Source organism: Ceratosolen solmsi, unplaced genomic scaffold (assembly GCF_000503995.2).
Source record: "Ceratosolen solmsi marchali unplaced genomic scaffold, CerSol_1.0 scaffold14, whole genome shotgun sequence".
Lineage (NCBI taxonomy): Eukaryota > Metazoa > Arthropoda > Insecta > Hymenoptera > Agaonidae > Ceratosolen > Ceratosolen solmsi.
The window spans coordinates 9590717-9604866 of NW_011948420.1; the positions used below are offsets into that span (position 1 = coordinate 9590717).

General features: G+C 28.0%; 1 protein-coding gene across 1 annotated transcript in view; it reads right to left on the bottom strand.

Annotated features, from left to right (window-relative positions):
• The window catches only part of Calx (sodium/calcium exchanger 3), a 127118-nt gene that overhangs the window by 19289 nt on the left and 93679 nt on the right, over positions 1-14150 (bottom strand). The window contains exon 7 of the mRNA XM_011498181.1: positions 770-941. Within this exon, the coding sequence (XP_011496483.1) occupies positions 770-941 (172 nt within the window). The remainder of the gene's footprint in view (positions 1-769; positions 942-14150) is intronic.

A 14150-nucleotide genomic window follows, 5' to 3' on the forward strand; every position in this document is an offset into this window, starting at 1 on the left:
AGGGGGGGGGGGGGACAGAAAGTTAAAAGTAGAATTACATGCATGATAAATCTAAGATTAGTCTCATTGAATTTCTGCATATCATCTTTCATTTAGTATTTATCCTTTATTGAAAAATTTAATGTAAAATTTTTTTTATATTTTTGATTTAAGACTGACTATTGATTTAAGACTCGTGACAATATCATTATTAAAAAAAAAATTTCTTAAAAAATTTTGAATAATGAAATATCATGACTCTAGAGAATAACAGTAAGTAAATGACAATAATATGTAAAAAGAATTATGTAATGGGAGATAATGAATAAAATAACGCTAGGGTCGTACAATGTACGTAGTGATTCTATATGTTTTATTTTAATGTTAAGCCCCTCTAATTAACAATGCTATAACGTCTTGAATTTCACTCGACCAAGCATGTCAGTTTTTCTAAACAAAACAATTTCTTGCATAATAATTAATAGTCCACGTAACGGATGATTTTTAATTGTTCGTTAAGATCGTTAATTTACGCCCTGTAAATTGATGCTGCTAGCTTATTATAATGGAAAGACATCGGTAGTATTGTATTTGAATTGTATTTAAAATTCAAGTCCGTAATATAGAAATAAATTGAATATCGAAGGAGTGGGGTAGAAAGTTACCGAGTTATAAAATAAAATTGTCATGAAAGCAGTGGCTTGTTCAAGGCCATCGCAATAATCACAGTACTTCATGAATAATGCACATTATGAAATGAAAAGCAAATAAGACGAGCACTTGCACTTACCTGCCCGGCTTGACATCGAATGTTGTGCCATTGATAGCGTGGTAAATTGCAGCAATGCTCCATGCTATGCCGATTCCCAGGAAGACATTTACTGCATTACTTCCGGTCACGTTGCCTACGCTAGCATCTGCGTACTTGTCCTGGCAAGCGGCCACCTTGCTAGCAAACGTGTCTGTAATAAATCGTTTACGATCAGATATCTCGTGTTTTTATTCGCGCCCAATCTTCCTGGCCTTTTCTCATTTTTATTTCTTATTCGCGAAGATAAGCTGGCCGAAAGCCTTGTGCTCGCGTCAACCAATACAGTCATGCTACGTTCTATATTATTATTTACGCGTTCATGTAATTCCTTGAAAACGGAGTGTTGCTTATTTAGATAAAGGGTTGGGTGGTGGGGAGGATGGGGGGAGGGGAGGGGAGGGGGGGGGGGGGGCGTTAAGTGATGGTGGTGGGTGGTGTATTTATCGGTTATTTTAGATGGGTAGGATCGATGTGAAACTGAATAAAATTTGATAGTTTATTTAAAGCTCGGGCGAATTAAAATTATAACAACTCGTAACGTAAGAATTATGATTTATATATAAAAATAAATAATCTAACTAATAAGCGAATTGTAATATTTTCATATGGAACTGACGAAATGGTAAATAAGTAAAAATAACAGACGAGACGGGGAAAAGTAGAGATATGGATATACACGCTTATCGAAATATAATAATATAAATTGAGTGAAATGATAATAATAACATTTCTCCGAAGGTAGATACAATATACAAGCAATTATGAGATAATATTGCGTGCAATATAAAAAAAAAAAAAAAAAAAAAAAAATTAACGTTAAAGTCAATAGTGGCGTGAAAGGGTATTTAATAATGGATGTGTAAGTTGATAAAGAAGAGTCTCCGGGGCAATTCGACCATCCCGCGGGAGCTTTTTGATTTTGAGCTCTTAAAGCTGTCCGCTCTTTGTATTAATAAACTGATTATGTATTTTTGTAATTAGAATTCAAATCACATACGCAACAAAATTATAATCTTCGGGTTTTTCGTTTTCGTTGTTTTTTTTTGTTTTTCGTTTTCGTTTGTTTGTTTTGTTTTTTATCTTGTTTTGTCTTTTGTTTTGTTTTTTCTTATAACGAAACATTTTTTCAAGGGGATAATATTTACGATACTCGAAGAAACAATCTTCTCTATCTCATTGATAGTGTGATAATATAATGATAACATTGATAATTAAATATTAAATAATTAAATTAAATTAAGTGAATTTAATTATTAGTTTCAAACTATAATAGCATTCTATGATCAAACTACGATGAAAAAGTTTCTATAAGATATCGTTACTCTTTTAAGATCTCTTAAGAAGGTTAATCCTACGATATTCGATTATACTTCATTATTAATTTCAGTACTTCACTACGTAATACTATGATTTATGAAACAGAGATTATCCATTAGCTGTATATTTATTTATTTATTTTTTTTTTATACTCTTTCTACCATGTGTTGTTATTAATATTAACGTTTATTCGTTTAATCTTTCCGTCTTAATATTCATTGAATGACATTATTGTTGTGAATTACCGTTTTGAAAATTACAATATTTTTTTTATATTAGACGCGTATTGTAATTAGAATGCGATTTCACATTTCATTGGTAAGCATGCAAGTAAACATGTATTTCTCTGAACTTTAATGCCAGCAATTGACAATAATAATAATTGCTCTATTATTTTAATCATCCAGTTATTTTACGTTCACTTCACGTTTAAGGAATATCGAATATTCAGTCTTGAGGGATGACGTATTGTTTTAGTCTGCTTTAGCTCATAGTTCTCTCATACTTAAATTACTCCTGCGCTTTTATTTTATTTACGTAGTCATTGGATTGTTTGTCATTGTAGCTACGTGTACAAACAGGCGCGCGATATTTTCTTGGAGAACCGTGGTTCTGAGTTAAGGGTGGTATTGCTGTAACGGACACCTGAATAAATTGTCACTAGAGAGTTGCGAGCGATATGACATTGGAGAATGACAGGCAGAGCCGATGCGATTAACCTCGTTTTCGCTCAACGCTTTTGCGAGGCTTGCAATTTTTTTTAGCTTTTCTGCAATAGGGTAGTAGTACTTGTCGGTATCAAGAATTCATGTACATAGGTGCAAAAGCATTTACACGCGCGCGTCTCTGAATATGTGATTTGTGTACACGATTGCTTTCTCGAAAATACTATTCATGATAATGTTAACATGACTATTCGGATAGAATTTTATTTTGTAATTTTTTTTTAATTCGATAAAGTCACGAAAATTATGTGATCGATTGGCAATAATAGGCACTCAATAATTATTAGCAATTGTCTCAATAAAAGCAATTGTTTTTTTTTTTTTTTTTTTTTTTTTGAAGTTATGAAGAAAATGTATATTGTATAAGATTTTCTAACTCTTTTATGTAATTATATAATTATACAAAAACTGTCAATATAAAAATCGTTTAATTAATAATGAATTAATTAATAATTAAAGATATTATTTTTAATTATCCAAATTGCATTTAGAAGCACTTAAAGTTTATTTTTCAAATTTATAAATAAGTATTTCATATTTGAGCGTTGTCGTTAATAAATAATGTTAAATTAAGTTAATGTAAGTATTATTGGCAGTAACACATCATTTAAAGTTAGAAAATTCCATAAATTTGACTATGGCGATAGTTTAATTGTGCATTTACATTATGAAAGCCCCTTTACGCGCATCAAACTTGTTGACAAAACAGTTGAAACAGAAATTAGGTTTATAATAGTTACCAATATGCTTGTACAGTTGATTATATTAAATAAAGAATTTTATGTTTAATGTTTAAATCCTAAATTGTTCCTTTAATTGAAAATTAATTTATCTAGGAATATATTTTTTAATTTTACATTTCAATTAATAATGCTATGAAAATAATTTTTTGTTTTTTTTTTTATATATAATTTTATTTGTTATAAAGTAAAACAACCTTCTGAAATAAGAATTTTCTCGAGTCTCTCAAGTCCCTCAAGTACTTGCAAAAAATCTTACTCATTTAATTATTTTATTTAATGAATTATAGGATGAAATTGCGCGATAGTAATTTTTACAAATTTTTAAAGCTTAGACCAGCAAATTATACAAAAATGATTAAAATTGATATATATATATATATATATATATATATATATATATATATATATATATATATATATATAAATGATATAAAATTATTATTATTTAACTATGATTTAACTATTTAACTATTATTTAACGATAGATTATTATTTAACATTATTATAACGGAATTATTTTCCGTATAACATAAATCTCATCGTAAAACATATTAGAATTAAATTCTCTTACATATTACTATTTTTCCATTTACATTCTATTTATAAGCTTAACGTTTTATAGGAAAAGCTTTTTCTTAACCTCGATATCTTTAATTTCATATAAGTACACCTGTATGTACGGACACGAAATTGATTTTCTTTCAATTCAAGTAAGCATCTGAATGCATATTAAATTTTGATCGAGTATACTTGAATAAAAAAGTACAGGAACTATTCATAAGCCACATAAATAGTTCGAGAAAAAAAAAATACAGAAGCTACAGAGCATTCCTGTGGTTCGTTACTATTTATTATAAATTATTTTATTTGATCAAAAACAGAAAGATATTTCGACTCGGCATATTATTACTATATTTATATATAGATTCTAATAAATAAATATTGAGATCAAGAAGAAGAAATATAAAAAGAGAAAGAGAGCAGAAGGATGGAATTGTAATTATTTATAAAAAGTTTGATATTTTATGTACTATAAATGTTAATGTTTCTTTCATAAACGAAGAAATATCTACCATATACATATTCATTCAAGAGATTTCATTAATTATGATGAATTTTATTGCCAAGTCATTAAGTATTATAACACTATAAAATATTACGAGGGTCTACTTAATTTATAAAGCAATTTCTTATTTTTTTAGTTCGCTTACTTTTCATCTATCTTTGCTCTCTTGCTCTTTCGAGGAATCAAACTTATTATTTGGAACCATTATAAATTTATTATATTTCTGAAATATTCAAAGAATCCATCTTTTTGAATTCCTTAAACGTATTTTCGATTTCTAGTAGGTTTTGAAATTTAAGAAATATAGAAATATACATAATAGATGAATAATATAATACTATAATACAATAATATAAATGATAACAATATAATAATAGTTTATTATAATAATATTGAGTGAAACTTAAATTTCCTTACACTGTAGGATATATTATACTACTAATGTCCTTATTAATTAATATTTAATAATAATAATGATTATTTAAATATAATGTATTTTTTATAAATTTCAATTATGTACATTTTAGAATAATTTATGATAATTTTTTTTCTTTTCTTTAATTTATCGACATTATAGGTATTTCTTAGCTGAATAATAATTAAAGCTTTTATGTACAAATCTGTACAATTTTATTGTCAAAATGATGATAATATTATATTTGCATAAAGTGTAGTACATAGACCGATAGATCGTTCACTTTGAAGATTCGAATAAAAATGTAAAATCACTGAAATTAGTAGAGTAAGACACGAAATAAGTCGAGTGTAACACTTTTTCTCCTATTTTATTCTCAAATGTCATTCCTCTATTTTCATTGTATAAATGGATTTTAAATATTCGATAGAAAAGCTTATGACTTATATTTTACTTGTAATCTAATCTACAATGTTGCCTGTAACAAAAACAAAGCCTTAATTAAACATCGTAACCATCATATTATCGTGTATTTAGCCCAATTTTAATTAATTTTCCATAGTATTACAAAATTTGCGTAATAGACACGACTGAGATATATCGTTCTCTTTATTTTATCCAAATTTTATTCCAGTAGAAAAGACTCGGCTCTCCTTGATTATCGTCAATCGAATTTCATCTTGTCTACTCGACATCTATCGATTTTTCAGCTCGAATGATTTCCAATTCAATTAGCTTTTATTATAAATATTTTTGATAAACTCAATTTTCATAATGCCTTGGTATATTTATAAATGAAAGCTTAAATTATTCAAAAACAATTAATGTTTTTATTTGAAATCCCAGTTGATGTAAAAGGGTGTGTGCATTAACAATGCCACGTTGGTAAGAATTTTGTCCAAATAATGTCCAAAACATTATTACGGAAGAATATGCTGGAGGTCTTTCGGTTAAGTGATCTGGAAACTTTAACCTGCTTGTTGGTTGTTAGTCGCGACCATTTAATATCGGCATTACGAGTATTGTGCGCATGCTCGATAAGTACTGTAAGCTTACGCTTACTATTACTAATTATGCTCTAGTATTGGTAATAGAGTAAATTTACTGCCGATATATTTATCTTACGAATTGATTTGTCAAATGAGCCAATACACTCCCTACATTATAATAGAGTAACTATAACTACCGGTATTCCACTTATATTTAGATTATAATGAAAAATGAGTGTGTATCGAATCGAGTGATTACCTTCTTCATTAGAAATTAATGATAGCTTACAATTTTTTTTACTAACATATAACGCAATGCTATTTAGACGATTTGTTGTCTAATTGTAATAATATAAGTATGAAGTTTGTAATAATTGGTAAACTGAATTTTTTATATGCATATAATTTTTACATATGTGTTTATAAGATAATTTTGACATATTTTAGGTATTTGGTTTAGTAAAACACAAAGAAAAAAAAAACAAAAAAACAAAAAAACAAAAAAACGAAAAACAAAAAAGTTGATAGTATGGAATAAAGTTTTCTTTACACTCAACATATCTATAATTAGAGTTTAATCATTTATCAGATGATTATTATAAATTTATGTTAATATTTTTCTAACATTCTTTTGACATTAACCCTTTTATATATATATATATATATATATATATATATATATATATATATATATATATATATATATATCAATGCTATTTAGCATGTTTTATTGTTTAATTGAAGAGAATGAAATGCGGTTTGTCATCTTTTGCCTTTCATTGATGAAAAAGATTGTTTCGATTTCAAAGTCTTCGGCTTGAACATCAAAGTCAGAGACATCAACGTACTTCAATGCTTTATACGTCAATTAATGTAATCTATTCTTACATACAATGTCTTTAATTTGAAAGCCTAAATTTATAATGGAGTTTCTTCATTGATCAACAATCACAGTTATTTGAACTTCCTAATTTAATATAAAATCTTTTTACTACCTGAATACTACGTTTATAAGCTCTTTAAATTCTTGTTTATTTATGTAATTTTGTATATTGCTGACTTATAGAGTAACAACATATCTTATATTAATAATAGTCATAATCTAAAAATCTATTTTTAATCAATGGCTATATTCATTTCAATATTTAATAGTAACGCCGTAATTTAAGTTACGTCTTGCCAATTTTGTTTAAGTACATCGATTATTCTTTGTCTTATATTCTTATTTGGATTGAAACTATAGATCTAATGTTTCAAGTTCTTCGGGCAGACGATTGTAGAAACCGATTATTGAGTTTTGTTGTTTCTTTGTATAGTCTATAGTCTACAAAGTTGTAACTTAGTATGCCGTTTGAATAAGAATGATAGACACTTTTAAATAAAGTTTTAACTATAATACCTTCTTTTTCCTATAATTACATAAATACTAGACTTATATATATATATATTAAACTTGTGTATTAAACTTATTTTAATATTCTTATATTATTTCGTATGAATATTCCCGTCTTAAAAATTTATTATAAATTTTAATATATTATTAAATCAAGTAAATAATATTTATATAATATGAAGTAATTATAAAATTATGGGCAAATAATTATAAAATATAAGAGTTTTAAGTTAACGAGAAAAAAAATATGAAACGAGAGATATTTTGTGCCCCTTACAATAGTGTAGAGAATTAGAAATCTGATAAGCTGCGCTGGTGTCATTATTCAATGGAAATTAATATACGGAAGAAGAGCTTTTGTTTTGAAAAATTCCACGTATAATGCAATATTGATAAGAATTTGGTAAGATTAAATTTAAATAAGATTAACTATGGTTTTGAAAATGAAAAAAAAAAAAAAGAATAAACAAATTCAAATTATTTTTGGATGAACTTAACCTGCATGTATTTAACTATAATTGCTTCTGTCTACGACAATGCAAATATAATATCCAAAAGAATAAAAGAACCCCTAAAATATTTAACATTCATACCTCTACATTTAATAGCACTACAATACATACTAAATTCATTTGAAATTCTGCGAAAAAGCAGCTGCAACATCATACAAAATGAGATCGATGATCTACTTTAATGGATATCCTCTTATATTTCAAACAGTCTTAAGCGTTTACCGAGCTCAATAATTATTTGCATTCATCGTCTTTGTAAAAAAAAAATAGAAGATGAAATTTCAAATATATTTGACTTCTGATTGTTAGAATCTCATCGTTTGAATATTCTGATATCAACTCTAACGAATTCTAAATAAATTAATAGTTATAATTTATAAGAGCGCGGAATAAACGCTAAAGTTTAAGAAATCCAATTGCATCTAATTACGTTAATTAATTGATATTGTTTTTTTTTAAATTTCCAATTGTTGATTAATTTCTCAATTGAAAATTCAAAACATCTACTCAAATCTGGCATGGTGTTAATTACAGTTAGGTACAGCGGGTGATAGGAACTGAGAGGCAAGAGATATAGCAACGAGAGAGTCAATGGTCGGAAGACTATAAGGAGGAGAGAAAGAGATGGAACAAGCGAGATACGGAAAAATGGATGATGATTTTGTCCTGTGCTATAAAGTCCATATGTCTCGAAGAGAAAAGGCAGTTAACGATAGCAATAAGAACATCGGACTCGCAAGATAATCGAAAAGCAAAGACAAAAGAAGGTTTGGCTAATTCTCCCAGTGAGCAATAAACACGGAGAGACGCTCCCACGAAACGGGAACACGAAATAAAGATATGAGAATGGATAGGAGGCTGAGAACGATACTCTGGCGAGGACAGTACTTCACTGGGAGTCGAGAGAATCCGTGGCCGCTGCCAAGTACCACATGTGTCGCTGTCCGTCCAGAGCAAGCGATTCCGGGAAGATCTATAAGTACTTGTTCCCTTTAATAGTAAGGCTCTCTGTATCTCAGCGACCGTTCTCTAGTCACTTTAAAATCTTGTATTCTCAGCTTTGTTTCCGTGCCTTTGCCGTAACATCACTTATGATTGTGGCCATTACGGGTGATGTACTTTTATTGAAATATTTGTCTTCAATACAGACAATTACTAATGAACGTTAATTATTTTACATTGGTTTTTTTTTTGTTGCGATTTTATGCTATCAAGGGTTAAGAAAAACAAAGGCCTTATGCATTTACACAATGACAATGACACGACGAACGAAGTGAGAGACTCTCTCTGTGTGTGTGTGTGTGTGTGTGTGTGTGTGTGTGTGTGTGTGTGTGTGTGAACGAGAAGGAGGTGGTATTCCGATAGATAGAATAAATATGCATTTGTGTTGATGATAATACCAAATGGAATAAAAAATGGTTACAATATCAGTATGTAAATTATTTTCCCTCCTGATTCGTTACTCAATGAATTATCTAATTAATTCATAATATTCTACTAATTTTTTTTTTATTTACATGCGTAAGAGTCACTTGTATTTTATTTCTATTTTTATAAGAATTAGCAATTGAACTTGATTGATTTATTCGCTCTATTGATTTAATCAATCTACTAAATAATATGCAAATTTTTGTATCTAATATTTGTATTGTATATTTTTATATTTGCAATTATATTTGTTTAATTCCATGACAATTTAAAGATAAAATGTTTAACAATCAACGAGAGGTTTGTTTATAGTTGATGCTCCTCGTGCTCTGTTTTTCTTAATGTTGCCGAGTAAAGTCTCCGCGTGTGTTAGACAATCAGCATAAAGTTTTACTATTCGGAAATCAAATAGAGGCTAAAAAGTGTTCTATTTCATAATGTTTAAACTTTTCCCCTAGAGTTAACAAATTTCGTTGAATTTTTCCTTTGCCTTTTGAGCATCTGTCTTTATCGTAGCATCTCTGAATCAATTATTCTTTGTAAATAAGTTTTGTTTCGACGTCAAAATATCGAGTCCGAGATAATACGAGAAATTCAATTATCCTACACTATTAGAAATTAAAAATGTATAATAATTATATGGAAACAAACATTTTTCAATTGAAATTCGAAATTTATGTATTGTAAAATAATGAAGAATCGTGTACATTTCATCTATGAAATTGTTTATTAGAATTAAAAATTTTTCGATTTGAAAATTTACTCACTTGTTTATCGGATGAATTACAAGAATTAAGTTTGGCAATGGTGTTTTATTTTTAGAAAAAATTCTAATGTACAGTTTATACTCTAATTAATTCTACATTTTTCATTTTTATTATATAAAATAGGCTAGGTAGGTAGGTAGGTAGGTAGGTAGGTAGGTAGGTAGGTAGGTAGGTAGAGAGAGAGAGAGAAAGACAGAGAGAGAGAGAGAGAGAGAGAGAGAGAGAGAGAGAGAGAGATTATGTTTGTGGCATAATTATACAAATTTAATTTAATTTTTAAATTTAATAATAATTATTACACAAATTAGCTTCTTACAACTATGTAATTTCATGAAGGGCCGGGTACGTGTTTCACGGATAATTTGCATCTCCTGGATTTAATAATCACAGATTCGTCGATTAGATATAAACGCACTCGGGTGCTCTATAATTTTCGAGAATATAGAGATTTAATATAGACTGATAAATTCATATGTATATGAAATACATAGATAATAATATATGAAATTGGCGAAGAATTTTCTGGAATTTCGAACAACACGCTATCATTGCTTATAATGTTTAAGACTATAGAATTTTCTAATTTTACTTGTGAATCCCGTAAATCGACAAGGTCCTATTTTCATCAACTTTTATAATAAGCTTCATGTTTACTCAAAATTTCGTTATTATTAAGAAATTGTGATGGGATACCGGTGCATCTAGTTATATTATGTCGTCACACACACCCCCCCCCCTCCTCGGCCGTCACTGAAAGCACCGACATTGTGCCCGGAATAGCTTGTTCATTATTTCATTCGGCATGTCGCAACTTTGTGTAAACACTCGTTGCATTCTCATCAAGGTAGACTCGATTGACAACACGGAGCTCTGATTATAATCAATTTCGGCATTTTCTCATTTGGCAACTCCATACGAATACGTAACATGACTAAACAGTGCAGGAAAGCGTAGCATGCGTACCACATCTGCAATCTCATTGGTCCTCGTATGCATGCTGAGTATAAGTTACTCTTGTCGTCTGGAGCTACAGTAAATTAATAACCTGGCGCATATATGCTACACCGCAAATTTATTTTACAAAGTAAAATTTTAATGTAATTAAATTTAAAAATCAAAACAACGACACGTTTTTCCTTGAAACGTATGATCTAATGAATAAATTTGCGATCCTACTGCCTCAGCAATACGTACTAAGCGAAACGCTGCACTGCACTTTACTTAGCGAATGATGTGCCAGTATTATAAAAATTATCGACTATGTCATTCCCTCCCACCCTCCCGCCCCTTCGCATAATCATTACAAAACTGAATAATTCTGCTCGAATAAGCCTCGTATTTGTGCGCCGTTCGTTCGCGCTGTTTACACGCACACGTTTAATTTTATATGCGGAGTTGGTAATATCCGTTACAACAGAATTTTCATGCTCTCGCGTAAGAGAAGAAGTGAATTTCCATTCTTGAGCGCGACGGCTTATACGCTGGTATTAAGTACAGACCTTCAGGGCATCACCTGCAGGGTGTCACGCGAGCATCCTTGATCCACAACATATTTTTAGTATTCACTACTCGCTACTACACAAATATGTACTATTTATTGATTTTTTATTTTGACAGTTTTTTTGTTATCACTTAATATTTCAATGTAAGTAATGCGCCAATGTTTTCCTATAACAGAGGCGGAAAATTCCTGGTTAGTTAATAGCTAAATCATAAGAGTTTATTTTGCCTGCCGAAGACAAAATTTCATTAATAACATAATTCCAAACCAAAGCATTTCCATTAAATTATTACCCAACTACATTTTCATTATTGAATAATACTAGTAAACATAGAACTAGTAAACATTATCCTTAGTAATTATAAATGCAAAACTTATAAAGCTCATAATACAATATATTAAATTTTTCATAAGTTGAAGATATTTCTCTTTTTTAATTCAAATTGAATAATTATTGAGCTATGAACAACTGGTTGGTAGACATTTATCTACTCTACATTGGAATTCGTTTTCTGGTAAATTCAGAAGTAAATTACGCTTTAAAAATAGAAGGGAGATCAGTTAAATCTTATTTTCTAGACGATACGAATCGAGGTTTTGATGTTATTAAGTTTAACATAAGTCTTAATATACATTGAACATATAATATATTTGCACAAATGACTAACTCAATGTATTTATACATTTAGTGTCTACAAAAAACGAAAAGCCCATTTTTTTCACAATTTAGATACTCGAATTCTATTCGTTTCGTGTTTTAGATAGAAATTACTTGTTGATAGATGACAGGTACTACTCCAATAGAAATGTTGTTTATAATTAAAAAATTTTATACCATATTTGTATAATGATTATTAGATTGTTCAAAATTATAAAATTATACCAGTTCTCGGTTTAATCTACAATTTAGATATAAAATCTATAAAAGTTAGTTGTAATTGTCAGAAGCATAAGTCAATGTTACATAAATAATTAGATAAAGACAATATTAATTAATAATTCATCTAAATTTCTATATAAATAATAAATTAATTTTTATGAGAAAATCCAAAATTCATAAATATACCAATGGTCTTTATAGTTTCTCAATTTTTAAAAGAAATCCTCATATAAAATGCTATTAATTAAATTGACGACTGAAGTTTTAAATCAATTTAAATGAATAATAATATACGCAACTTAACACTAATAATACTTTTATTATGATCCATATGTATATTATAAAAGAATATTGACGGCTTTTTTGCGTTTTTTTTTTTTCTTTTTTTTTTTTTGTATATTAACACATTGTGACCATTACAAATTTCATAAATAAACTACATTTGAGCTTGAATTATTTACTTTGAAGTTGGGTAATGTAGCAAGTGCATTAGCGTCCATTGTAGACTATAGTCTAGCGAAGCATATAGTTTCTAACAATTATAATGTTAGGAAAAACTGCAAAATTAAATGTTTGTTTGTTGTTGTTTTTTTTTTTTTTTTTTTTTTTTTTTTATTTAAGAAAAACATTCAATACTATTATTTATTAAACCATTAGAAACTATAATATTTATAAGTTTACTACTGTACTATAAATCATTCATTAGGTTTATGGTCTATTGATCTTAGAATTTACGAGGTTTTAAAACAGCTAGAAATAATTCAACTTTATTTTTGTTTGAGGAGAAAAAAGTTATTAATTATAAGTAATAACTGTTAAAATTCGTACAATTAGAAAATATAATCAGGATCTAATGTGGAAGTTCAATGAAGCTAATCTGCAGTTTAATTAAATCGTCAGTAGCTGTTTTAGTTAAATTGACTAGAATTAATGTATTCTACTTACATATCTTCTTACCAAAGATAAGATCCAAAAGAGTCAGTGTTGAATTTTGGACTTCATTTTGTTGAATAAATTGTATGATTAGGCAAGATAAGAGTGATTTAGTAAAATCTACAAATTTTCATTGAAATAATTTTTAAAGACTAAATTTAACTGATTACGTATGAATTAATTTTTTTTATGTGTTTTTTCTACATTTTAATATTATTAGGTCTATTTTTAATTTAGATTCATAAGTGCACAAATATAGATGTGTTTGTAATGCCTTTTTATAAAAAATTTAAGATACAATTTAAAATTTTAATATATATATATATTACATATTACATAATTCTATATATTCGAAACAATAATAATTAAAAAAATTCATATCAATATAAAATAATATATAAAAAGTGTTATAATTTTTATTTTATCTAAGATACGTCAATAATATGATAAAGTGAAAAGAAGTATTTGGTGTAAGATAAAGTAATATGCATTAAACTCATGTAAAACTTATAGATCAAAAGTAGAGATGAATACAGACAGTTGGCAGGTGACAGTTAGGGAGTAGGTACGTTTATTTATATGAGTGTGTGCATGTTTGTGAGAGAAAAGAAAAAGCTGGATAAATTATTATTATTATTATTATTATTATTATATGTACATATATATATATATATATATATATATATATATA